The sequence below is a fragment of the Lagenorhynchus albirostris genome, chromosome 16 (genome assembly GCF_949774975.1).
Source record: "Lagenorhynchus albirostris chromosome 16, mLagAlb1.1, whole genome shotgun sequence".
In the NCBI taxonomy this organism is placed as follows: domain Eukaryota; kingdom Metazoa; phylum Chordata; class Mammalia; order Artiodactyla; family Delphinidae; genus Lagenorhynchus; species Lagenorhynchus albirostris.
This window is the reverse complement of record NC_083110.1, coordinates 2,893,815-2,917,656: the sequence shown is the minus strand read 5'-3', so window position 1 is coordinate 2,917,656 and position 23,842 is coordinate 2,893,815. Positions and strand designations below refer to the sequence as shown.

The following is a 23,842-nucleotide window of genomic DNA, read 5'->3' as shown; positions in this document are numbered from 1 at the left end:
GCTTTAGAATTTATGTTAATGTTTTCAATCTGAATAAAACGTAACCTTTAATTATCTGATCTGGTGGGATTTCATAGTTGGACAAAAGGGACAAATGACTTTTTCCCCCTCTCTTGGGGGAGGAAACTTAGCAAGCAAAGGGCACACTAAGTGTTTTAGTAATTTTAAAACTGCATTTGTGATGTTTGCATTTGTGATGTTCTCAAAATTATAGTGTCTGAAGTTACAGTTCAGTTTCTTAAAATGAGTTGTTTGTTTTATTGGGGATTTGGCTTTCTGAAGGAAATTCCTTCTCAATTAATGAAAGAATTCATTTTCCCATGGCACTTTTGGATTGTAACCCTAAGGGTTAAGTGACCGTAATCTGTTCGCTGCTGCACGAGAGTCCTGTTGGTTTTTAGGGTGAGCGTTTGGTGGTTCACTTGGTGACCTTCTGCTCCAGGGACTGGGTACTGTGCTTTTCCCCACCATTACGCTGGTGCTGTGCTAAAATGTTATGATAAAGCATGAATTTAATTAAGCACACTTAGAAAGAAGACTGATTTAGCAGCTTTAAAAAATTTGTATATCTAATAAAAAGCTAATTGTGTACCCCAAATGATGTTAGTAATCAGAAAAGTGATTTCCAATGATCTTAAAAATATATAGTAATATCCCCCTTTTCTGGCATCATCAGGCAATAATGTCATGACATAGTGATTCTTCCAGCTAAATTACAGGATACCATTTATATACATCAGGCATTATTTTATAAGAAAGCTTTCACTTTTATACTTTCGGAAATAGTCTATATGTAGTGAACATAATTTAACCTTTTTTAGTTACTCTGGTCATTATTATGCGTATTGATTGTTGTGCTGGGGTGTGATAATTCACTTATGTCTCTAGGGGTTAATATACTGGGTTGGGATGTTTTTCCTTTGAAGATATAACCCTAGACCCCTATGCTTCTTGAACTCTAAGGGCATATTTTCCATTTCTTTCCTCTCTCTGAGCTTTCTTGCCCCTGGTCATGTGCCTGCCTGAATCTTCCCTCTCTTGCTGCTTTTAAGTTCCTGCAGAGGAGGAAACCAGTTAGTAAAACTTGATGGAAATGACCTATTATAAGAACAAAATTAACCCTAATTTAAGGACATCTGTTCTGGATAAATTGCTTGAGCTTGACTGCATGAATACTGATACCCATTTTGGGTTTTCTTATGTCATTTGGGTGAACTTCTGCATTCTGAGCTGTCTTCTGTATTGTCATGGTTGCCTGAACACCACCGACGGCTCCATCAAAAGAGCATTCAGAACAGGCCTGCAGATGTTCCTTCACGGCCTTGCAGATCGTGACTGCTGAGTTGAGAGCCGTTCACAGAAGAGGGCTTACAAAACACCTGGAATCCTAGAAATTGCCGTTCAGCACCGAATACTCCAGACGGCCTAGCTAGACGCCATGGAGGACTCCAATCCGTGTTGAACAATTCCTCTATTTTAATGGTTCAAAGTTATCTTTCAGGTTAATTTGACATGCCAAATTTTGTTTTGAAAGGTAAATGATAGGTTGGGGAACAAATGGTCACACTTCAAGAAAAGCAACATCTGCTTTGACCTAGAACATGAAACAGTGACAAGGCAATTGCCACGGTCATAGGTCATCCGCCTCCCCTTGGCTGGACAAGATCGGGAGCCCCTCAGCTGTTGACTTTGAACCTCACTGCATAGTACGTGGCGTCAAGGGTTCTAGACTGCTGAGAGGGTCACGTTGTGAATGTGGGGTGGTGAAGCGGAATTGAAAAGTCAGAAACATTGACGGTTGTAGGGGCGATCGTTGGGACTTTTCTCCCCTAATTACATTTTTGGGTTTATAGATTCTGTCCCCTCTGGGACGAATTAATGAAGCAGTGAGTGATCTCACTAAAGCTATTCAACTTCAGCCCTCAGCACGGCTGTACAGACACCGCGGGACCCTGTACTTCATATCAGAGGTGAATTGTTCTTGCCTTAAAACGTGCCCTTTCATGATGATAAAGATTTCGCCTTTCCTTCTGCTTCAGAAAGCTGCTATTGGATAGATTTGGGTTTGGGGCTGTATTATAATAGTTCGTGATACAAGACAGTTATGAAAGCATTTTCTTTAGCTGAGGTCGAACCCAGTGGAGAAATATTAAGTACCAGGAACACATTTTCTTGCTTGAACTGTCAGCAGTAACTAATTCTGGGCTGGGGGAGAAAAGAAAGAGTGAGAAACAGAAGAAGAGAAATTTGGTTTACAGATTATACCTTAACTGTGCTTGCAGATGTCAGCATAGAGAAGCAGGTATGCATGTTGTCAATGTGTGATCATTAAACTTAGAGGTACAATTTGAATTTCTTTGGGTATCCCAACCCGAAAACCATAACCTGAACTAATGCGGCTTCCCAGACTGTAGCTTCTCAATGTAGCAAGATCATCTTTTATCGTTAGAGTGGTATTTATGACTGCCATAGCTGTTTTTGTGGGCTTGCAGTCATTTTAATAACAATTTTCTATTGCAAAAGAAAGTAGATTTAAAAAATCACAACATAACACATTTTAAGGTTGATCTATGTCCTAATTATTTTAGAATTCAGTATAATAAAATGCTAGTACCAGAAAATAATTTGTAAAATTTCTGTAACAGATTATGGCCTTAATGGAATTTAAAATAATATTCTTTTCTGTGGCTGAGACAGTGTGCTTAAATTAAACCTTTGTGAGCGTCTCCTGTCAATTGAAATCGACTCTTTCAACAAACAGTGTAAGCATTCTTCTAATATTCGTGGTCATGAAATGTCTCCTTTAAAGCCAGAAAGGGCACAAACTAAATTGGGATTTCTTTTCCTCTATCATTCGAAATACATGTCCAAATATGTAACGAATACTACTTTATTTATTTTTTTTCATTCTCCTTTTTGTAGGACTATGCAACAGCCCACGAAGACTTTCAGCAGTCCTTAGAACTGAACAAAAACCAGCCCATAGCTATGCTATACAAAGGTTTAACTTTCTTTCACAGAGGACTTTTGAAGGTGAAAGTGCTGTGCAATATGTGTACCTACAGCAATCCTGCTTCTCCTTTGCGGTGAACTGAGCGGGGTTAAGTCTGGCAGGTTTTAAAATGACGTCTCAAGTGTCTCATTGGTTTATTTTAGAAAGTCGTTTGCATCGAGATATTTATTGAGCGCCTACTATCTGATAGGTACTTGGAGGAGGGTGCAGAAGGGGAGAGGGCGAAAGGTTATAAGGGAGAAATAATGCTTTACACTTGGGACGAATACAGTTTCCAAAGGCTTTCCCCACAGATAACTTATCATAGGGTGAACACACGAAAGAAAGCAGTGGAAGCAGAGTGCTTTGGAAGCAGAGGTGAGAAAGATTCATTTGAACTCGGGAGTTAGGGAAGGTCCAGAGAGCAAGTGGACTTCGTCCTGACCTGGAAGGCAGAGCAGGGCTGGGAAGGAGAAGGGCTCTGAGGGCGAGAGGAAGTGTGAGTGATGACGTGGGGGGCGGGGCCATGGTCAGGCCCTTGGGCAAATAGGCAGGCTGAGTGTGAAGGGCTGCAGCACGGGGAGGGGCCCTGAAAGGTCTCAGGTGCGGACTTGAGTTGCTAGGCCCAGAGGGGCTGTGAAGTCTAGATCTGGGGGGAAATACAGAGTTGAGACCCAATCTGTATTGAGGAAGTGGTTGCTGATGCAGCGGTGGCCGAGGAGGGTAGGGACAGGGGGACTGCTGAGGGGGTCGCTGGCCACGTTCAGGTCAGGGGCGGCCAGACTGCCTCGGGTCCTCTGGGGCTGCAGGAGTGGTCCCAGCACTGTCCCTTGAAGGCTGCTGTGGGAAGAAGGAGGCGAGGGACAAAGGAGAGGCTCTGTGTCAGCTGAGTGGGGCAGGGACGTCACTGCCAGCCTGCCTGCCCCTCCTCCTGCCCGGGACTCTCCGTTCTCCGAGCCTGTTTGGGGAGCCTGTCCTACAGCAGCTTCTTTCCGGCCGGGATGAGGGGCAGAAACACGGCTGAGAGCGGAGCTCTGGCTCTCACCCAAGGCCTGACACTCCAAACTGCCCGACTGAAGACAGCCGGCCTGAGAGTCACAGGCGGTCTGCCCGCCCGCCTAGGTGAAGACACTCATTCTGACCAGGAGGTGGAGAATTCAGAGTAGGCTTCACTTAACCCTGAACTTGGAAAGGTGGGAAGAGCTTCAACAACCTGTGGCAGAGAAGGGTACTCTGGCAGAGAGAGCATGCGTGTTATTATTAAAAATAGTTCTGAGGATCTGACACACACATAAACACACACACTGGGAGGGTGGGGAGAGGGTTTACCTCTAAAAAGGCCACAAGTTGTAAGTCCTCCGTGTTACAGTGCCTGTCGCATAGTAGGTGCTCAGTAAGAATCAGTGGGGTAAATGCATGTCAAGGGCAGAGAGCGGAATTGGAGTTGGAAGGCCTTGCTCTGAGCTCTCGCTCTGAATCTTATTAACTGCACTGCTGAAGCCGCTGCTTGAACTCTTTGAGCCCGTCTCTCCACATTTATCAGGCAGAGATGATGCTACTGTCTGCCTCTTGAAGTGAGAGTGAGGCTTCCATAAAACAACATGTGTGAAAAGCCCTTTATAAACTGTAAAGCTGAATCAGGTATTGATTATGATACAGATTATTTTACATGTGAGAATGTAATTTCATCGAAGTTTTGTGGATTCTAAAAAATAACTCCCGTCCGTTAAAAACCAAACTAGAAGGAATTTTGCAAATCTTACTTCATACACCTCATCTCCGTTTTGCAAGTATGTGGAGGTGGTCCTAACAGGGACCCTTTCCGTCCCCCTTCGAGGATTCGGACAGGCAGTGCGGGCTTTGAGTTATTTAACATGTGCTTTGAGCAGCTGCCAGCTGACGTCTTCCAGTTTATTTTGTCTCTGCCGTCTGTCTTCTCATCTTCTCTCAGTCCCCTTCAGTTAAAAAATTGAGAATCGCAATGCTGTGTTCAGAGTCTCTCCCTTCAGTATCACATGGAGGAGAAAGAGATCTGAAATAGAAAAAAAAAAAAGGCCAATTATTAGTACTAAGAGGGTCCAGATAATTTTTAAAGTAAACAAATGCAAACAGTTGATTTCACTTTTAACTGTAAAGCCATGTTTAGGAACGTGGGCAGGGCCCTTTGTGTTATTTCGAAATGAGAATTTTTCAGCAAAGAGCCATAACAGAGACACTAAGTAGAAAATAGACATGGACCAAAATTCAGTTTGGTTTATTCCAAACCTCCCGGATGAAGACCTAGAAACAGTGCTTTCATTCTCTGAGTGTTGGCAGCCCCTCAGTGAACCAGTCTCACCAAACGGTTTGGTCTTCCCTCCTTTTCACCATGCCCACCGACACAGCAGCAACGTGTGTAATAGATGGGAACTTTTTCTTTGCATTTTATAGATCTGCCATCCGAGGAGGTCAGGGTGTTTCCATAGCGCCTCACTCATCCCAAAAGCATCCCCGTGAAGTATAGAAGGAGCAGAGGGTGTCCCAGTTACAGAGATTGGAAAACTGAGTCAGTGGTGAAATGCCTTAATTAAATTAATGAACCTAGTTCAGATATCTCTCTTTCTCTCGTTAATTGTAGAGACGAAGTATTAAATGGACCAATGAGTTTGAGCTATCTCTGTACCCTAAAGGTGGTCTCTCCAGGTCAACAGCAGTTTAGAAACAGAGCGGGTGATGGCTTATTTACTTTATGATATAATACATTAGAAATATATTAGGATATATTACATGACAAGTTTCACAATTGTCCAATTCAGAAGATATATCAGACATTTTGGAAATTCCTAGGGAGTAAAACAGCAAGCACTTTTCTACTGAATTCTACCCATGTTTTAAGGATATTTCAAAAATTGTATATTATAAGCCTTTACTTTGAGAGTTACCTGCGTTTGTTCTGTTCAGTTATACCGAACAGCCCCAGGGCGATGGCTGCCCTTTAGCTAGTAAAGAAGATGGTGGCCTAAGTGGTGATGATTGCATTCACGATGCCAGCGAATTCAGAGCCAGTTCATGTGCTTAGAGATTGATTCAACAAACGTAGTTTCTTTGTTCCCAATGGCTCAAAATCTTGATTCTGCTATGTCCCCTCTTTGGCAGAATGAGGTAGAGAGCTGTGCAGTGATTAGACAGGAACCCCGAAACCAAAGACTTAAAAGCTGAAGAGAAATCAGACTTTGAAGAACTGTGGCGTCCAAGCATGCAGTAAGTGCAGTGGGCAGCAGCCGCCTCCTGGGCATCTCCACGAGACGTCCACAAACACCCCAGACATCACACGCCCCAGTGGACTCACGACCTCCCCCGTACTTCCTAACATTCCTTAACGCCTTCCTCCACCCGGGCTCTCAGCCTAGACTCTTCCTGCCCTCTCTTCTCCCTCCTCCCTCCCTCGTACCCAGACAGCCACCAGATTTTCTCTTAGTTTGCCTTTAAAACTCTCTGCCGAATTTGACCCTTCTTTCCCTCTCCTCAGAGGCACTGTCTCAATCTGAGCTTGCATTCTCTCTTGCCTGTTCCATCACAGCCGCCTCCCATCTGGGCCCCATCCTCTCCCCTCTCCAGCGTGTCTTCTCCTTTTTTACCAGCATCTTTCATGTTTACAAAGAGTAAATTTTGTGAGGTCCCACACCTCCTCAGAGGCCCCAGTCCTCGTTGCTTCCTTCCTACTGGCCCCGGCTTTCCCTCTTCCCCACTCCCCCCGACCCCATGCCCCCTGCACTCCTGCCCCTCCGGCTTTCCCAGCGTCGGTGAGCGCTCTGTGCCGCTGTGCGGTGCCCCCGGCCCCGTCCAAGATGCCCTCTTGCTTTACCAAACTCCTCGTTCTTTAAGACCCAGCTCAGTTGTCAGCGCCTCTGTACAGCCTCTTCTGGTCTCCCAGGCTCAGTTCAGTGGTTTCTTTCTCTTTATTCCCAGAGCCTCTTCCTCACATCTCTGCTGTAGCTCTTAGTTTGTATTCTAATAAACTGGTTACCTACTTGGCTTTCTAATGACACTGTGAGTTCTCAGAGTACAGAGGTAATGACTCACCCATCTTCGTGTCCCCTTACCTCCTGCTATCCCTGGCACATAGTAGGCGCTCAATACATGTTTGTCGAATTAAAAGTACAGTTGTACAAATCCTAAAAGATCGAGATTATGTCACGGCAGGAAGCCCAATGAAGAATGCCCTTTTACGTTTCTTCGGTGTTCAAATTTATCCGTTCTCATCTTTCACCCAAACAGTAGCTATTCAGTGGCATTTCTTTGTGAGGCGATTTTGTCCTCAGTTTTGCCTTTGAAGAGTTTCAAAGCCAGCCTCTCTTGCCCTGCTGGCCCCTTCTGAGAAAATCAAGGAGCAGGGGCTGAATGACTTTCTGAAAAGAATCAAGATTGTATAGCTTTTGCAAAACTATTTTGTGTGCCTACCGGGGCATTAAATATTTATTGAGTGCCTACCATGGGCAAGGCATTTGATATCTTTAGTGGTTTTCTGCTCTGAATTCTCTAATCAGGTTGAAATGATCTATTCCAGAAGTTTTAAAGTCAAGTGTCTCTCAATTAAAGCTCTTAGAGATTGTGAGCCTTTATAGCCGTTAAGTCAGATATGTCTTTTCCTTGGGAAATGTGGGAAATGTCTTCGTAATTTTTTTTTAATCACAATAACTAGAGTCATAATGAAAAGTACGTTCAATCCCAGTGTAAGCCTAGGATGTTTATTCTGAAACATTTCATCACCAATTTTTATTTTATCACCAATTTCCCCAGAGAGTCCCCCTGCGGCCAAGTGCACTGTGGTTCTGAGGGCTCCTCCGAAAGCGTAGTGTGTGCAGCTCTGGGCCCTTAGTGCCGCCTTGAGCTGTGCTGGCAGGAGTCATGCCCACCTGCCCCCAACTTGAAGGCTTCTCCTGAATTTTACGGTTTCTTTTTTCCTCGTAGATCATGGGAGTCCTTCAGGTGGCTATCCTGGGAGCCTTTCTTCTTGTTCTATAAATAATTTCACATTGGGCTTGCTTTTTTTTGTCTCTTCTATTGGTTCACTTTCAAATGCTGCTAGCTGTGATCGTTTTGCATCATTTCACACAGCTATTAGGCTTACTTTTGTTCCATAGGGTTTTTATTAATTAAGGAACTGATATTAAAATGCAGGTGTTATCAGTACTAAAGTCCTAATGAAAAAGATAGTGAGAAGCTGTTTTCCCATTTTGGAAGGAGAAGCTTAAGGCTCTGTTGTTCATAGTAATGCATTTGTTTACTATTGAAATTAAATCCTCCAGACTCATAGTTTATTGTACTTTCTGCCTCTCTCTTTTTTTTAAGTCCTCCTATTTAAAAAAAAAGTACTCAGAGACCATGTATTTTATATATATATATAAATATATATATATATATGTATGTCCTTTAGTGATTTGAGAGAAACTCAATTTTAACAGTTAAGCAAATGAATAATTTTCTATATACTTTTTACAGGAAGCTATTGAATCCTTCAAAGAAGCTTTGAAGCAGAAAGTTGATTTTATTGATGCATATAAAAGCCTGGGGCAGGCCTATAGGTAAGTAAAGTACTAATAGTTGGGGTAGGAGGGAGGGCGTAGAGTGGGATAGCCTCACATAATAGTGATTTAAAAAAAAAAATGCATTTTTTAACCAAAAGAGATGGTCATTCTAAATCACATAGGCATTCACATACTTATTAAGATCTTCTCTGGAACATAGAACCACGGGTAAGAGGATATCGTGATACCTGTTACTGTGTCTTAAAACAGCCTCGGTCTGTATATATTAGTCTAGAAGACGTTAGTCCTTCAAGAGTTGTTGCTTTGAATAGTGGCATTATAAGCTGCTGAGTTACAGACGCTGCTGCCTTTTTAGGCAGTAACTAAGGTTAATACCCACATCACTAGGATCTGTTTGAAGATTCCTAGAATTGCGGGATGGAAATGTTACAGTTATGATGCATCTCTGTAGGGTATGAGTAGTTGTGCCTGGACCCTGGCTTCCTGACTACATGCATTGCCCTGACCAGCAAAGCTATTTTGACTTTTGGCTTAAAATTTTTTTAACATTCTGACTCGTATAAAGGTGCTATAAAAGTTAGGAAAGAGAGAGACAGTCATGGAAACCCCCTGTAAAACCCTGTTAGGTGCCCTATTCAGGAAGGGTTACATTTAAGAGCTTGTTTATCTGATGCCATCGTTGGAAAAGCTCTCATACTAACTTGGAGAAAGTGTGTTTGGATTTGTTCTAGGTTTAAGGGATGATATTTATCCTTCCTGTCCCACGAAATTGTTGGGTATATAAATTGAAAACAGATTTGAAAACACCTAGTAAATAGTAAAGTGCTGTAGAAATGTCAGTGGGTGTTATATATATATATTTTAAATCTTCATTATTTATAGAAAGTTGACATATGGGATATTTTGAAGGTTCTTCAATTATTTATAAAAATGTTGATATATAAAAGAGGGCAAGCCTGGTCAGTAATAACCATTTCCACTCTGAAATGATCACAATTCTGAAATATACTTCTTATTTCAGAATTTTAAAGTAGATAATGATTTACTGGATTTTAAGTGAAGGACCTTCAGTGACAGAAAAAATTATAAGCCTATGAATTTGATTCGCAATGATATACCTCTGTATGATTATAACCTACTTACTTTTTTCCAAAGGAGAAACATATGTTTCTATCCAGATAACTAAAATTTACACAAAGTTTTTTTAGGGGTTGGAGCTGATCATGAGTTGGGGAAAGGGATTTGAATAAGCATTTGTCTTTGGAAATCAATAAATTAATTTTCCCCCAAAGAATTTCAAGAGCTCTATGGTGATCCTATAACCCGGTAAGAATTAGAAAAAGCAAGTAGGATATGATGCGTCAAAGGCTAGGTAGCTATAAAGTGGTGAAATAAAAAACCAAACTCCCACGTTAAAGTATCGTATTTGTAGATTGAACCATAATTCTGAGGATAACTTATTCTGTATGTTTACTGAAATGCCTATACTATGTTCATTGCTATTGTCAAACACCTAGAGAGCTGGGCAATTTTGAAGCAGCCACTGAGAGCTTTCAAAAGGCTCTGTTGCTGAACCAAAATCACGTGCAGACCCTCCAGCTTCGGGGAATGATGCTCTACCACCATGGCAGCTTGCAGGAAGCCCTTAAGCACTTCAAGGTGAGCATCCGTAAGTGAGAAGCAGTGTAACTGCAATTCTGCGTCATTCTTCCACAGAGTTCAGTGAAATGAATGGGGTCAGCGGGGAGGGCGGGCAAGAATCGTGCTTATACTTCAGCAAAAAGACAGAGGAAACAGCCATGGCCTGGTCCTGTAGACCGATTTACTGAGGATGTATTTGGTCTGATTTAACCTGGAGAGAAGACTTTCCTAATTCCAGAGTAAAGAGGAAAGTACTTTGAAGTCTCCTTAAACTGTGTGGATTCTAATACAGCGTGTTCTCCTTTGATGCCCCAGCGGTGTCTGCTGCTGGAACCGCGCAGCGAGGCATGCCAGTACATGAAAGGACTCAGCCACGCAGCCATGGGGCAGTTCTATGAAGGGGTAAAAGCACAGACTGCGGTTATGCTAAATGGCCCTCTCCCAGGCCAGAAGGCCAGCCCAGAGTACCTTAAAGTGAAGTACCTCCGAGGTAAGTCAAACAGCTGCAGAATCACTGGCCCTGAGTGCTTGCAGTAGGAGTGACACTGCTTGTGTCTCTGACGTTCCGTGTTAGGCAGTTGAGTCTCAGAGCAGCTGCGTGACTTGTCCTCAGCTGCCCCTTGGTTAGTGGTGGTATCTGGACTAGAGGGATGAGCCCATGTCTTCTAAAGGCCAATCCAGTGCTTTTTTTTTTTTTTTTTCCTCTTCCTCACATTTTTCCTTTCTAAAGTTAAAAAATTTTACTTATGCCAAAAAAACATATTTTGACCTAAATGTGACAATCATCTGGGTATCCATGACTTGTCGCACCTCATCCAGAGATATAGGAATGACAGGAAAGGAACATTTTATGAGGTTTATACTGTTAAATAAAAACTTGGTATCTTTGAACTGTCATTCCTTCATATCAGAATTCCCACATAGTTTGGAGAATTTAAATTGAGATGAAGAAGAAAGCAGATCTTTGGGTTATCCTTTTATTAGTCAGTCTTGCCCTTTCTCTGCCATACACAAAGACATCTTTGTTTTTCATATAAAGCCCAAATCTTTACTTTTATTCCTTCTCTTTCCTTTATCATTAGCCCTCTGTACTAGCACTGTCCAAGTGAAAACATTTACAAGCCATGTGTGTAATTTTAAAATTCTAGTAGCCACATTAAAAAAGTAAAAACGGGGGCTTCCCTGGTGGCGTGGTGGTTGAGAGTCCGCCTGCCGATGCAGGGGACGCGGGTTCGTGCCCCGGTCCGGGAAGATCCCACATGCCGTGGAGCGGCTGGGCCCGTGAGCCATGGCCGCTGGGCCTGCGCGTCCGGAGCCTGTGCTCCGCGGCGGGAGAGGCCACAACAGTGAGAGGCCCGCGTACAGCAAAAAACTAAAAAAAGTAAAAACGAACGGGTGGCATTCATTTTAATAATATATTTTATCTTATTTAACTCGGTACCTCCACAATATTAGTTCAATATATAATTAATATGAAAGCACTCTTTATTGGATGTTTTACATTTTTGGTACTAGTCTTTGAATATGGCCTATATTTTACACTTACAGTTCATCTCGATTTGGACGCTAAATTTTCATTGGAAATACTTGATCTGAACGTAGATTTCATAAAGTTTAAAGTTGTAAAAGTAGACTGATATACGTACGTTGTTCCAAACCTACGGCAGTTTTCTAATAATTGAATAAAATATCAGTTTTAAGTTTAAATTAATTCAAATTAAGTAAAATCTAAAGTTCAGTGCTTCCGCCGCACTAGTCACCCCTTCAATTGTCAGTAGCCAGCTGGCTAGGGATTACCTTTTCGACAGCACAGCTCTTTACTCTAAATTGTAATTCCCTCTATTTTCCTGGTTTAGGAGAGCCTGGACTTGTGAACTATAGACTGAAGCTGGGGGCACTCCATATCTTGGTTTTTTTCTACACCGCGTCCCTAGAGATAAGCAGCAGTTGGTCAGTCAGTTGATGAAATCGCATACGTAGTCAGTAGATCTATTAGTTGAGAAGGAAGCAGGCTCTGTCTAACACTGAACTTGCATTCCCAGACTCTGGAATCGAATAGTGAGATCTTTGGTGTTGCTTATGGAAAGGTGGTTAAAATTTAGCCGAAGTGGACCCTGATTGGCCGGCTTGTATTTGACCCTGGTAACTCAAGTCAGTGGCAGGCCACCTCCGTTATCATATAAGAGTGACTTGCTAAAATTTGGAGTCTCCATTTAGAATTCTTGTAATTTTTTAAAATAAATTTATTTATTTATTTACTTTTGGCTGCGTTGGGTCTTCGTTGCTGTGCGCGGGCTTTCTCTAGCTGTGGCGAGCCGGGGCTACTCTTCATTGCGGTGCGCCGGCTTCTCATTGCCGTGGCTTCTCTTGTCGCGGATCACGGGCTCTAGGCGCAGTGGGCTTCAGTAGTTGTGGCGTGTGGGCTCAGTAGTTGTGGCTCGCTGGCTCTAGAGTGCGGGCCTAGTAGTTGTGGCGCACGGGCTTAGTTGCTCCGCGGCATGTGGGATCTTCCCAGACCAGGGATCGAACCTGTGTCCCCTGCACTGGCAGGCGATTCTTAACCACTGCACCACCAGGAAAGTCCCAGAATCCTCGTAGTTAAATAACGGTTTGTTATGAAGTATTTGTACAGACTGGCTATAAAAAATTACAGTTAGCTATAAAAACCGTCTCTTTGGCATATCCGGGTGTGTCAGGTCCCATTTCCCATCTGCAGAGTATTCTCGATATCTTCATGCCCACCTTGATACTCCCCTTACGGAATATAACATTGACGCGGACCTGCCCGGGAGCTTTAAAGACCACTGGGCTAAGAATCTGCCTTTCCTCATAGAAGACTACGAAGAGCAGCCAGGGCTGCAACCCCACATAAAGTGAGTGCTTTATTTATTTGTTTATTTTTTACATCTTTATTGGAGTAGAATTGCTTTACAATGTGGTGTTAGTTTCCGCTGTACAACGAAGTGAATCAGCTATACGTATACGTATATCCCCATACCCCCTCCCTCTTGCGTCTCCCTCCCACCCTCCCTATCCCACCCCGCTAGGTGGTCACAAAGCACCGAGCTGATCTCCCTGTGCTATGCAGCAGCTTCCCACTAGCTATCTATTTTACGTTTGGTGGTGTATATATGTGAGTGCAACTCTCAAAGTGAGCGCTTTAAATGAAGATTTTTTTTTTCTTTTTCAACACTGAGCTGTAAGTTCATCATAATATCTCTTGGTCAGTAAATGGCTTTCTATTCATGTTTCTGATGAATTTATTTTCGAATTGGATATGTCCGCAAATATTTCTTTTAGCTTACCTTTGGACATCGTCTTTCCTTTTAGCGCGACATTCCCTGCTAACGTGGGGTAACTTCAAATGTACTTATACTTCTTGGTAGCGTTTGATATGCATTATTCCTTTACCATGTTACTTTAAAACAAATTTCTTAACATATTAAAAGTTTGAAGTTACAGCACTGGCCAATACTGCTGCAATACGGCAAAATGGATATGCTAAAAGGCTATCCCATTACAGAACAATTAGATTTAGAATAGAAATTAATTCCTGGCAGTCTAGCAGTGTCTTAAAAATTAGGAAAAATCTGTAAAGATCAGCTCCCTCTATGCCTAAAAAGAAAGAAAAGAGAAGGTATTCAAACTACAGTGATGGATGGTAAACACATTTTAACGGAAGAAGGCGTCCTGTCCAGTGGAGTGCCTTGAGGCATGGCAGGGTGGGTTTGTTGACCTTCAAAGGGCTAAAGTGATCCCATATTGGAGGCATTCCCAGGATCTCAACAGAAGCAGACGTAGATCCTTCCTGGGGAGAAATTAGTGCCAATTTGTACCCCCAGTATTCCCACAGATTAAGATCATTAGTGTGAGAATGAAAACCAAGATGACCGAAACCATTTGTGAGAATCAACAGAAGCCACAAACAATAGACTTTGACCCTAAGGACTTCAGATATTGGAACTGTTGAAAACAGACTCTACAATAACTCCAAATGAAATGTGAAGAAATTATGAAGAGATCACAAACATGAGGAAGAGACATGAGATTATAAAAAATGACCAGACAGATGCCACAGACCCACATGCCGCAGACCAAAAACATAAGCTCTAGGAATAGAAAATATAATCATTGAAATGAAGAATTCAGTATACAGGCTAAAAAGCAGATTAGATGTAGCTGAGAGAAAATTGCAGAATTGGCAGATAGAGCACAGAGAGTCAAGGAGTTAGAAAACTTGAAAGAGAGCAGATACGTAAAATGTAAGAAGGGCTAACACTTGTGTGTGTAATTGAAACTCCCGAAGGAGAAAATGGAGGAGAGGCAGTATGTGAAGAAATAATGGCTAAGAATTTTCCAGAACGAAGGAAACACATTCATAGATTTTTTTAAAAAAAAGCAGGGTAAACGAAAAAAAATCCATTCAGACACATCATAAGTAACTGGAGAACACCTAAGGTAAAGAGAAAAATCTTAAAAATAGGAAAGTCATATCACCTACTTAGGGTCAATTATTGGACTGACTGTAAACCTTTCAACACCAACAGTTTCTGCAAATAAAAGTCAAACAGCTAATTAGAAAAGTGCAAAAGACATGAACAGGTAATTTCATCAAGGGGAAAACGTGAATGGCAAGCATATGAAAAGATGCTTCAGTTCATAAATATATAAGACCACATGAAATGCTTCACCCACTAGGTAAACAAATATTAGCAATACAAAGTCTGATGATAGTAGTATTGACCAGGAGGAGGATATGGGGAAATTTCATACACTGGGGTATAAATGGCTCCATGAACTTCTGCCAGCAGTTTGTCCTTATTGTGTAAAATCGAATATTTGCACGTCCTACGATCTTTAAGTTCCGCTCCTGTGTATATTCAGGAGAGAACCATGTACCTGTGCACATGTCTGCTTGGAGACCTGTTGATAGCAGTTTCTTTGTTCACAACTGAAAACGAAATCATCCCAAATGTTCATGAACAGAAAAACGGATAAATGTGATACGGTCACATAGTGGGGTATTATACAGCAGTATAAACAAATGACCCAAGCAACAGTGTGGACTAATTTTGAAATATAAAGTTGAGTAAAAACAGCAAGTTGGTACACTGCAGGGTCACATCATTTTCCCCATAGAGCTCATAAGCAAAACTATAGAATATATTGTTTAGGGATATACATATGTAACCTATTTTTTAAAAGAAGAACGTCAAGGAATTGTGAACACAAAATTCAAGGTAAGTTACCTCTTCCTGGGAGGCAGGAGGATAGGACAGGAAAGTGACATTCAAGTAGGTAGAGCTACATAATTGTTCAGGTCCTTTCGTTGAGTGATGAGGTTGTATGCTTTTGTAAGTTTCAATAATCAAGATAATAAAAACCAAATAGATTGCTCAAAGAGGTATGTATGTTCTCTAGCACCCCTTTTTAGAGAAATACTTATGTGCAGGAAAGGGGGGGCGCCTGAAGGGCTGTCCTTGGAGAGACCTGCTCACCAGGCTGGTGCTGGGCTGGCGCCTGGGAACGGGGATTTCGGGATCTCCCCCTACCCCCAAGTGCCCAGAGCTAAGAATGGCTCCCAGCACCTGCGCCATGTGTATGAACAGTGTGGTTCATGCTGAACACCTGCCCTCCTCTGGGGGCCTAGGGTACCTGCAAGGCAGGGGTGCTCACGTGGTCAGCCCCCAGTACAGTGCCTGGGCACGGCGTGTCCAGTGAGCGTTTCACTCGGGGAATTAGTGCCACGTGTCTCCCCAGGGTCCTGGAAGTGCGCCTGGATTCCTCTGGACCTCGCCCCACGTGCCTTTTCCCTCTGACGATTGTGCTGTGTCCTCAGAGCCACGAGTACAACTGTACACAGAGCCTGGGAGTCCTCCTAGTGAATTACTGAACCCTTGGGGACGCTGACACATCCTGTAACTTAGAATTGCAGTCTTTGTTATGAAAACTGTTAGCAGGTTGGCGGGTAAACAGTAGCAGTCACGTACACAGTCCCAAGTACACTTGGCATCATGTAACTTGGGGCCGGAGCGGGAGATGGACGTAGGGTCGGGTTTGGTTGCTTGTCAAAAGAGGCAGTCCCTGTGTTCTGGAGAGGTTTACAGAACAAATAAGGCTCAGACGTGTCTTCTGAATTGCAAACTAGTTATCAGCGTTACTAACAAGCACGTGACAGCGACTGTACACACACTGTCATGAAGAGTCCTGCTTTGAATTTGTGTCTGGTTGGGTACAGACCACTGAAGTAAAGATCATGTGGTCAGAAGTTCCTTGATTATTTTTGCAGTGGAAGAAGCGACTGCTTTTCAGGTGAAACTGGATAACCAGATATCTGTGGTAGAAGTCTTTATCATGTCCGTAATGTTTCTTCCAGAGACGTGTTACATCAGAATTTTGAGAGTTACAAGCCCGAGGTCCAAGAGCTGATTTGTGTAGCTGATCGTTTGGGATCTCTGATGCAATATGAAACACCTGGTTTCCTGCCAAACAAGAGAATACACAGAGGTATTTTAAAACTATCTGAAAATGGGAGTGTTTATGACAAAGGAGCGGAGGATTGGTAAAACCACGTTGTACTTTTGAAAAGAATCATATGTTGTGCTTACTGAAAATCTCCATGTGATCAGAACAGAAATGTATAGATTCATTCACACTGAATTCTGAGAGAAGAGTGCTTCCAGCTTTGGCTCTTATGCTGTTGCTTTGGTGTAGATGTAGGAGGTAGGTCTTCAGTCATTGCTGTAAATCAGACAGCTCATCCACCAGAGCTGTCTCCTTACTGTAGGGTGAGGAGGGATTTGAACCTCAGTTCTTTCAGGATTGGGAGCAGACAAGTGTGAGGTTGCCTCCAATTTCCTCTGATAGAGTTGAGCTTTAGTCAGGCCATCATGTAATGCATCTATGGTCCTGTTAAATTACCAATACTTGTGATTCTTTTTGTTTTCCCCCGTTTATTTTCATATTTATTTTAATTTTTATTCTTTTTTTTGCCTTTAAAATTTTTTGTCACGTTTTTAAACATCTCTATTGGAGTATAATTGCTCTACAATGCTGTGTTAGTTTCTGCTGTATAACAAAGTGAATCAGCCATATGCATACGTATATCCCCATATCCCCTCCCTCTTGCGTCTCCCTCCCACCCTCCCTATCCCACCCCTCCAGGTGGTCACAAAGCACCGAGCTGATCTCCCTGTGCCATGTGGCTGCTTCCCACTAGCTATCTATTTTACATTTGGTAGTGTATATATGTCCATGCCACTCTCTCAGTTCGTCCCAGCTTACCCTTCCCTCTCCCCGTGTCCTCAAGTCCATTCTCTACGTCTGCGTCTTTATTCCTGTCCGGGCCCTAGGTGCATCAGAACCAATTTTTTTTTTTTTTTAGATTCCATGATTCTTTCGCCGAGTTGTCGGCGAAGATCATTCCCTCTAAAGTGTACCTACAAACTCTGTTTTCCCCACATTTCCTTCTTTTAGCCATGGGTTTGGCAGCCTTAGAAGTCATGCAAGCTGTACAGCGTACGTGGACCAGTTCAAAGGTTCGAATGAATGGGAAAACGCGGCTGATGCAGTGGAGAGACATGTTTGACATCGCAGTGAAGTGGAGACGGTAACTGACGTTTCAGTGAAAATAAGCTAGACGTCTTATCATTGTCAGAAAACGTTAAGTCTCCTCTAGTTCACAGGTTTTGAATCCCATTTTATTTACTAATAATTGGCCTTGTAAGTTATGTTTTCCTCTACAGTTTGTCAGAAATTCCTGACATCATTATTCTTTGAAATACACTTGACGAATATTTATGAAATAGGAATTGATCGTTGCCGTGCTTCCGAGCACATTTTTAAGTGAGGTGTTGTAGAAAAAGCGGTCTCTCTGGAAGAGCATATCGTTCATTACCTGTGGTACCTTTGAACGAGCTTCAGTGCACCAGTCTTCTTATGCTTGAAGTGCGGGCCTGGCCAACCAGCTACAGTTTAGAGGGGGAACCGCTGATACTCATTTTCTTGAGAAAAATCCTGCTCTACTAGTAAACCTGTACTGACGTCTTCCTTGGTCCAGTTAGAACATCTTTTTGGAATTTGCAGGTTTGTGTTTCATACTTTTAGATGTAATGGACTGAGCAGTTGTTTTATTTTGAAAGCTTTTGAACATTTCTAGGTTTTATAAGGTCTTCATTTTTTTTTTTTTTTTTTTGCGGTACGCGGGCCTCTCACTGTTGTGGCCTCTCCCGTTGCGGAGCACAGGCTCCGGACGCGCAGGCTCAGCGGCCATGGCTCACGGGCCCAGCCACTCCGCGGCATGTGGGATCTTCCCGGACGGGGGCACGAACCCACGTCCCCTGCATCGGCAGGCGGACCCTCAGCCACTGCGCCACCAGGGAAGCCCAGGTCTTCATTTTTCAACAAGCTCCCTTTTACAGGATTGCGGACCCAGACCAGCCAGTGTTATGGTTGGATCAGATGCCAGCACGAAGTCTCAGCAGAGGCTTTAACAACCACATCAATTTGATCAGGTATGAACATTCTGTTTATCTTTTCTGTTCTCATAGGAGTTTATTTTAAATCGTCAGTTCATGGAGACCACGAGCAACCCAGTGCTCCCTCCTCGGTGACTTTTTGACACAAATCAGCTCTGCACCTGCAAGGTCCTTCCCGCATTCCTCTGAGCTAGCCTGGTTGCAGAAGGAAATGCTGTACCCCTTCTCCAGGCTCTTTGCCGCAGAACTCAAGTGAAGGGTAGAGTGCCAGGTTTTTGCCTAGATGTCAGTCTTTAAAGGGCCCTAAAACATCATAGAAAGTAATTAGATGGAGAATATTACATTACCGTAAGATCCCGATAATATCGGGAATTCTTGTGGTGAGGGAAAGACTCCCCCTTCCAGCCCTGCAACGCCCAAGGCGGTTGGATGCAAAGCGCGGTCTGGGTGTGCTAAGCCGCCTTCCTGGGAGGATGAGCCAGGTTACCTGGGGAGCTTTTGTTTTGTCCAGAGGCTCTGGCAAGTCAGGGGCATGGGTGAAGTGCTCACCTCGTTGCCGGACCCTTCATGTGCTTAGCCACCCTCTAGGTATATGATGAGCAAATATTAAAGAGTATCAGCTTCAGTATCAGACCCACTGAATTTAATTTTAGGTAAATTTTACACCTATGGTAGTTGTGTCACATCTAAAATGCTTCGAATTCCAGAACCCTGAATCAAGAAAATAGTATAGTATACAACTTTGACATTTAAGTTTAATGGAAATGTTCTTAAGACATTTATGTTTTTAATTCCTAGAAAATAAATTTCCTTTCCCCTTGTGACTTGTATATTCCTGTTTCCCACAGAATAATTTGTGACATTCACAGGTAGACTCAACTAGCTTCAACTAAAGGCCACTCTCCATGTGCTGTGCAGCGTGATGGTGATTGAGCCGTGAAGTACAGCCTCTCACGGCAGAAGGCTTGTAGCTTAGTGACGAAGATGGACCTCACTGAGCTATGAGCCTACCGTGTAGTGTGTTAAGAGTGGTGGTGGTCACGTGTACAGGATGCCGGGGCGGGGGGGGGGGTCCCAGTCCAGCCTTCAGGTGATGCTGTTTGGAAAGATGGAAAGCAGAGAGGTAGGTGAGGCATGGCCGCACCTGTGAGTCAGGCATGGACCCACCTGTGAGTCAGGCATGGCCGCACCTGTGAGTCAGGCGTGGCCACACCTGTGAGTCAGGCGTGGCCGCACCTGTGAGTCAGGCATGGTCAGGGAGGTATCACTAATTCATTATGACTGGTGGTTAGTTTATGATTAAGGGGCTGTCAGCAGTCGGGGCTGGAAAGACAGGCAGAGGCTGAAACAAACAGCTTTTTTTCCCCCAAATATAGCTAACGTATCCATGCTCAGGCCTTTTTGTCCTGAAATAAAACAGAGTCATTCAGAGATCAGAAGCAGAGAAGCGAGCTGAACAGATTTACACATTTGGGTGATCACTTTGGCCACAGGTGGCAGAATAGATGAGAGGGCAGCGACTTCCCTTGGAGGCGTGGGACTGGTTAGAAAGTTCTGGAACATTCCGGTGCACTGGTCCCGAGGTCTGGAAAGCTTTGTGGAAGTGAGCTGGAGGGGAAGAGTGGATACTGAGAAGGCAGGGTCGGAACACTGGGGGTGGGTTAGAAGTGAGGGCGAGCGTGAAGCTGCGGGTAGGCTGCCCCATTGCCGAGCGGGCACGTGGTTGCCCCAGTAGGCCAGGAAGCCCCAGGGCAGAACGTAGGTGAACACGCTGGGGGAGCTGGGGTGAGTTCCTGAACCTGAGGTTTGACTCGCCTGCGGGGAGTCCAGGGAGCCGTGCCCGGGAAGCAGTCGGCTATGTACGTTGCCGGACACGTGCGTCAGCTGGATGGGTACATCGGCGTGTTGGCTGTATGTGAGGTTCTGGGAGAGTTTTAAAAATGGGAGTGGGGATAGAAACGGGAGGAAAATACTATTTAGAGTGGTAGAGGAGATGAAGACAGCTAGTAAGCTGGACAGCAAGAAGGAGTATTAGCCCCTAGTGCTATCAGGAGCCCCGAGGGGCAGGAGGGAGCATATTGCCGAAAAAGGGAAAGGATCCATAAGGGGAAAGGGGCATACAAGTCTGAGCCCCGTTTAAGTACCTGAGGACTTTTCTTCCTGTTTTGGCATCTCCAGGGCTGAGTTTGGTGCCTTTCCCACCAGAATAAGCCCAGTCGCTGACCATCAGTCTTGCTTAGACAGGTGTTTGTTTCTCCCGTTCTTTGGCTGCAAACAAGCGAATTTCCCAGCTCTCTTATTGTCCTTTTGAATTAACTTTGAAATTAGATATTGTGTGGAACATATTTCTTTGTAAAAACATTCTTAATTGTTTTTTCTTACAGGGGTCAGGTGATCAACATGAGATACCTGGAATATTTTGAGAAAATTCTTCATTTTATTAAAGATAGAATCCTAGTTTATCATGGGTAATCTTTCAATTTTCTTTTCATAGTAATGGATAAATTTTATGTATTTTGCATTCGTTATGTTTATGAAACTTGAAAACCAAGCCTATTGACAGACCAAACAAAATGTGTCATATTTTTACATACTGTTTGGAATCATAAAACCTTTCATAATCATTTATCAACCTTCTTTTTAAGAGCTCCACAAAATCCATGGACCTTAACTGAGTATTTTTATCTTACACACATTGCTGTGACTTTTCTAGCCTCTTTGAAAGCGTCTAGCCTTTCTTTGAATTCAAAGCAGGATGTTTCTTTGAATTTCTTAATTAGGGATTAAATGAGGGATTTTCGCCTTAATACTCATTCTCCCTCAACTGAGAGGCAGTACAGTATAGACAGGACAGTGGACAGAATGCTGGGGAAAAAGGAATTCTGAATGTTAGTTCACCAAGTAAATATAAAATTGGTATAAGAGCTTAGTAGGATACTTCCATTTGAGCAACTTTAGGAAGAAGAAACATTCACTTCTAATTTCATAGTTGGAATAGGAGAATCAAGGTTTTCTGACCAAGCCCAGACCCATGCATGTCCACACAGACATTGGCTGTCCATCCTTTCAGGTTTTCCCCAGTTCACATTCTAGACAGACTGCTGTCTTGTTTCCTTAATTCTCATCTGTAGCCCAATACTCATTGGATTAAACCATCCCATTATTTCAAAACTTTGTGTGTGGTCCACTGTTTTGAATATTGAGCCACTAGTAATTAAGGATGATTTATTTAAATTAAAGGTGAGAACATAATTATTAATTTCTGTATTAATTTTAGTTGCCATCTCTCTTTCCCTTTTTAAGAGCTAATAATCCTAAAGGATTGTTGGAAGTTAGAGAAGCTCTGGAAAAGGTCCACAAAGTGGAAGACCTCCTTCCAATTATGAAGGTAAATTTATCATCAAAATCGCAATAGGTGTTTTTAGGGGAAACAGTTAGTACTTTTTTAAAAATTTATTTATTCTATATTTATTTTTGGCTGCATCGGGTCTTCGTTGCTGCACACAGGCTCTCTCTAGTTGCAGCAAGCGGGGGCTACTCTTCATTGCAGTGCGCGAGCTTCTCATTGTGGTGGCTTCTCTTGTTGCAGAGCACGGGCTCTAGGCTCATGGGCTTCAGTAGTTGTGGCACGTGGGCTCAGTAGTTGTGGCTTGCGGGCTCTAGAGCGCAGCCTCAGTAGTTGTGGCGCACGGGCTCCGTTGCCCCGTGGCATGGGGGGATCTTCCCGGACCAGGACTCGAACTCGTGTTCTGTGCATTGGCAGGCGGATTCTTAACCACTGTGCCACCAGGGAAGCCCAGTACTTTTTACAAAACGAACTCGTAATTATTAAATGCCTGTTTGTTAACAAGTATTTTAAGTTTTATAAAGTGTGCTACTTGAAAACACTGATAAAAACACATTCTGCAGAATAATGAAAATAAAACAAAACAGACCCTAGAAGGTAGGAAACTGGAATAAAGAAAACAAAGTCAGTTCATCTAAAAGCTTACAGAAAGAGAGGGGGGGAAAGGTAAGGAGGAAATGTCTGTAATGGATGCTGGCTCTCAACATGACGTGAATAATTGAGCCCTCGCTGAAAGAATGAGCATCTCAGATCGGTATTTTAAAGCCCAGCTAGGTTCTGTTCACAGGAAACACCTACAACGAGATGACATTCAAAATGTTGAAGGCGGAAAGGTAGGCAGGCAAATGCTACTGAAGAAAAGCAGGTGTGGCAGTATCAGTATCAGAAACATTGGAATTCAAGATAAAGGGCGTGTCACGGGACAGCAATTATATTGTTTAAAAGTACAATCCATTAAGAAGTTATAATTTTATGCACCTTTTCTTCACCTAGGACCATAACTACCCATAATGCACCAGCAGCAGGTTGGTTTGGTTTTTTTCAGTTAATGGTTTGAACTATAACATAAAACTTGAATCAATGTTCTCCTTGTAGCTATAGTAGATGAGATTGATTTACATCAAATAAACATTAAGAAATTTCTCTGACTGACCAAAGCTTATCCATTTCTAAAGAATAACCAGGAAGCATCCTGTCATGGACAAAGCCGTGAGCTGACTCTGTACCCAGGGTCCAGTCTACTCGCCGGGTTTGACAGGCTCTCCCGGTCTCATCCCAGGCTCTCATGTGTTGGAGAGCCGTGATTCCGGCCAACCTGCTCGTTGTGAGGGTCTCATGAACTGAGGCAGTGGTTCTCAGTCTTCTCAGACCCGTCTTAACTCAGTAAACATGTTCAGATGGCCCCTTTACTGCACTAGAATGAAATTCATAAAGAATGTATCCCACCTACTCAAAAAATTCTTTCAAAAGTCACCACAGTGCCGTAAGGGAGTTCTAAAAGGTAAGTTGTTTATAGTAGAAAACCATGTATTTCAGTGTGTCAACATTCAGGCATGTCTTCATGAGAAGCCACAAAGAAGTAGCCAGTTGCTTGCACAGATGTGTATAATCTTGGTGAACGTGACAGCGACAGGTGCAGCCCTGTATCCATGTGTCATTTGGTGACTCAAGTATCACGAGCTACGATGTTGGCGATAACGGTTTTCTGTAATGGTAAACCACGCTTAATAAAGTTCCACACGACGTATAGTATCCTCTTTCCTCAATGTATATGCTGTTTGCATTCCTAGGAAAGTCAGCGTGTATTAAAATGTAACAAGTATTTAGCGTGTGAGTGTAAAACGGAGTCTGGTTCCAG

The 23,842-nt window shown here is 43.1% G+C and overlaps 1 protein-coding gene across 4 annotated transcripts in view; it reads left to right on the top strand.

Annotated features, from left to right (window-relative positions):
* The window catches only part of TTC13 (tetratricopeptide repeat domain 13), a 70,405-nt gene that overhangs the window by 37,140 nt on the left and 9,423 nt on the right, over positions 1–23,842 (top strand). For all 4 annotated transcript variants that reach the window (XM_060125326.1, XM_060125325.1, XM_060125328.1 and 1 more), the window contains 11 exons: positions 1,854–1,970; positions 2,923–3,033; positions 8,474–8,556; positions 10,038–10,179; positions 10,477–10,651; positions 12,878–13,034; positions 16,538–16,668; positions 17,638–17,770; positions 18,582–18,674; positions 21,023–21,106; positions 21,942–22,026. In XM_060125326.1, the coding sequence (XP_059981309.1) occupies positions 1,854–1,970; positions 2,923–3,033; positions 8,474–8,556; positions 10,038–10,179; positions 10,477–10,651; positions 12,878–13,034; positions 16,538–16,668; positions 17,638–17,770; positions 18,582–18,674; positions 21,023–21,106; positions 21,942–22,026 (1,311 nt within the window). The remainder of the gene's footprint in view (positions 1–1,853; positions 1,971–2,922; positions 3,034–8,473; positions 8,557–10,037; positions 10,180–10,476; positions 10,652–12,877; positions 13,035–16,537; positions 16,669–17,637; positions 17,771–18,581; positions 18,675–21,022; positions 21,107–21,941; positions 22,027–23,842) is intronic.